The 1085-nt window shown below is 63.0% G+C and overlaps 1 protein-coding gene across 1 annotated transcript in view; it reads left to right on the plus strand.

Annotated features, from left to right (window-relative positions):
- The window catches only part of NYAP1 (neuronal tyrosine-phosphorylated phosphoinositide-3-kinase adaptor 1), a 13430-nt gene extending 13117 nt beyond the window's left edge, over positions 1–313 (plus strand). Inside the window, exon 7 of the mRNA XM_011943955.1 lies at positions 60–313. Within this exon, the coding sequence (XP_011799345.1) occupies positions 60–313 (254 nt within the window). The remainder of the gene's footprint in view (positions 1–59) is intronic.
- Positions 314–1085: the final 772 nt, after the last annotated feature.

Consider the following 1085-nt stretch of genomic DNA (forward strand, 5'->3'; position numbering starts at 1 on the left):
GAGTGGTTGAGAAGCAGGCTTTGTGTGGTTGGCCGCCACTGTGCGTAGCGGCTGCTCAGCCCTGCCCCTGCCGCCCCTGCCGCCCCTGCCGCCCCAGCCGGCCCGCGAACGCGACGGGAAGCTGCTGGAGGTGATCGAGCGCAAGCGCTGCGTATGCAAGGAGATCAAGGCGCGCCACCGCCCGGACCGAGGCCTCTGCAAACAGGAGAGCATGCCTATCCTTCCCAGCTGGCGGCGGGGGCCCGAGCCCCGCAAGTCCGGCACCCCGCCCTGCCGCCGGCAGCACACGGTCCTCTGGGACACCGCCATCTGAGGCGGGCGGGGGGACCTGGGCGCCTGGACTGGGGCGGGGGCGGGCACGCCTGGCTCTCGGGGGAGCCTCGCCTTGAGAGACATTGAAGGACCACGTGGGAGAGTGCCAGGGAGAACCCCTGCCCTCCACCCTACCCCCCGGGATGGGGAGAGTCTGCCAGGCCCATTGGGCTTAGGGTGCCAACAGCGCTGCTGAGAAACTTGGAGGAGGAGGAGGGTTTGCTTGAGGTTGGGGCGAGGCGCTCTGGCTGTTCTCCCCCCTGGGCGCTGTATGTCTCTCCTCCTGAACCAAGCCAGAGGTCAGCATGGGGAAGGGAGGAAGGAAGGGATGGGAGGAAGAGGGGGGTGGGTGAGCTCAAAGAGAGGGACTAGAGTGCCAGATGGAGGAGCTCTTTTCTAGAGAGCCGGGAGTTGGGGAGGGGGTATTTATTTTGTTATTTATTTCAGTCTGGAGGGCGATTCTGGGCCCTTCTGACCTACTCCTGAGCTGGGAGTGGAGAATCAGGGCCAAGTTTGCACTCTCCCCAATGCCAATGCCTAAAGGCCCCGCCATCCATGCCACCCCACAGCCAAGGAGGGGTCTGCATGGGGAGTGGACCGAGAGAAGAAGGGGCCCAGGGAAGCAGAGGGCCCAAGACCATTCACAATATTTACAATTTGCCAGAATTTGGTAGTCAGTGTGGCCTGCTCTGAATCAGGCATCTTATTTAGTATTGGGGTGAGGGTCTAGTGCCAGGGATGGGCGGGATGATGGGGGAGGAGGAGGGAAATTT

Source organism: Colobus angolensis, unplaced genomic scaffold (genome assembly GCF_000951035.1).
Source record: "Colobus angolensis palliatus isolate OR3802 unplaced genomic scaffold, Cang.pa_1.0 Scaffold222, whole genome shotgun sequence".
NCBI lineage: Eukaryota > Metazoa > Chordata > Mammalia > Primates > Cercopithecidae > Colobus > Colobus angolensis.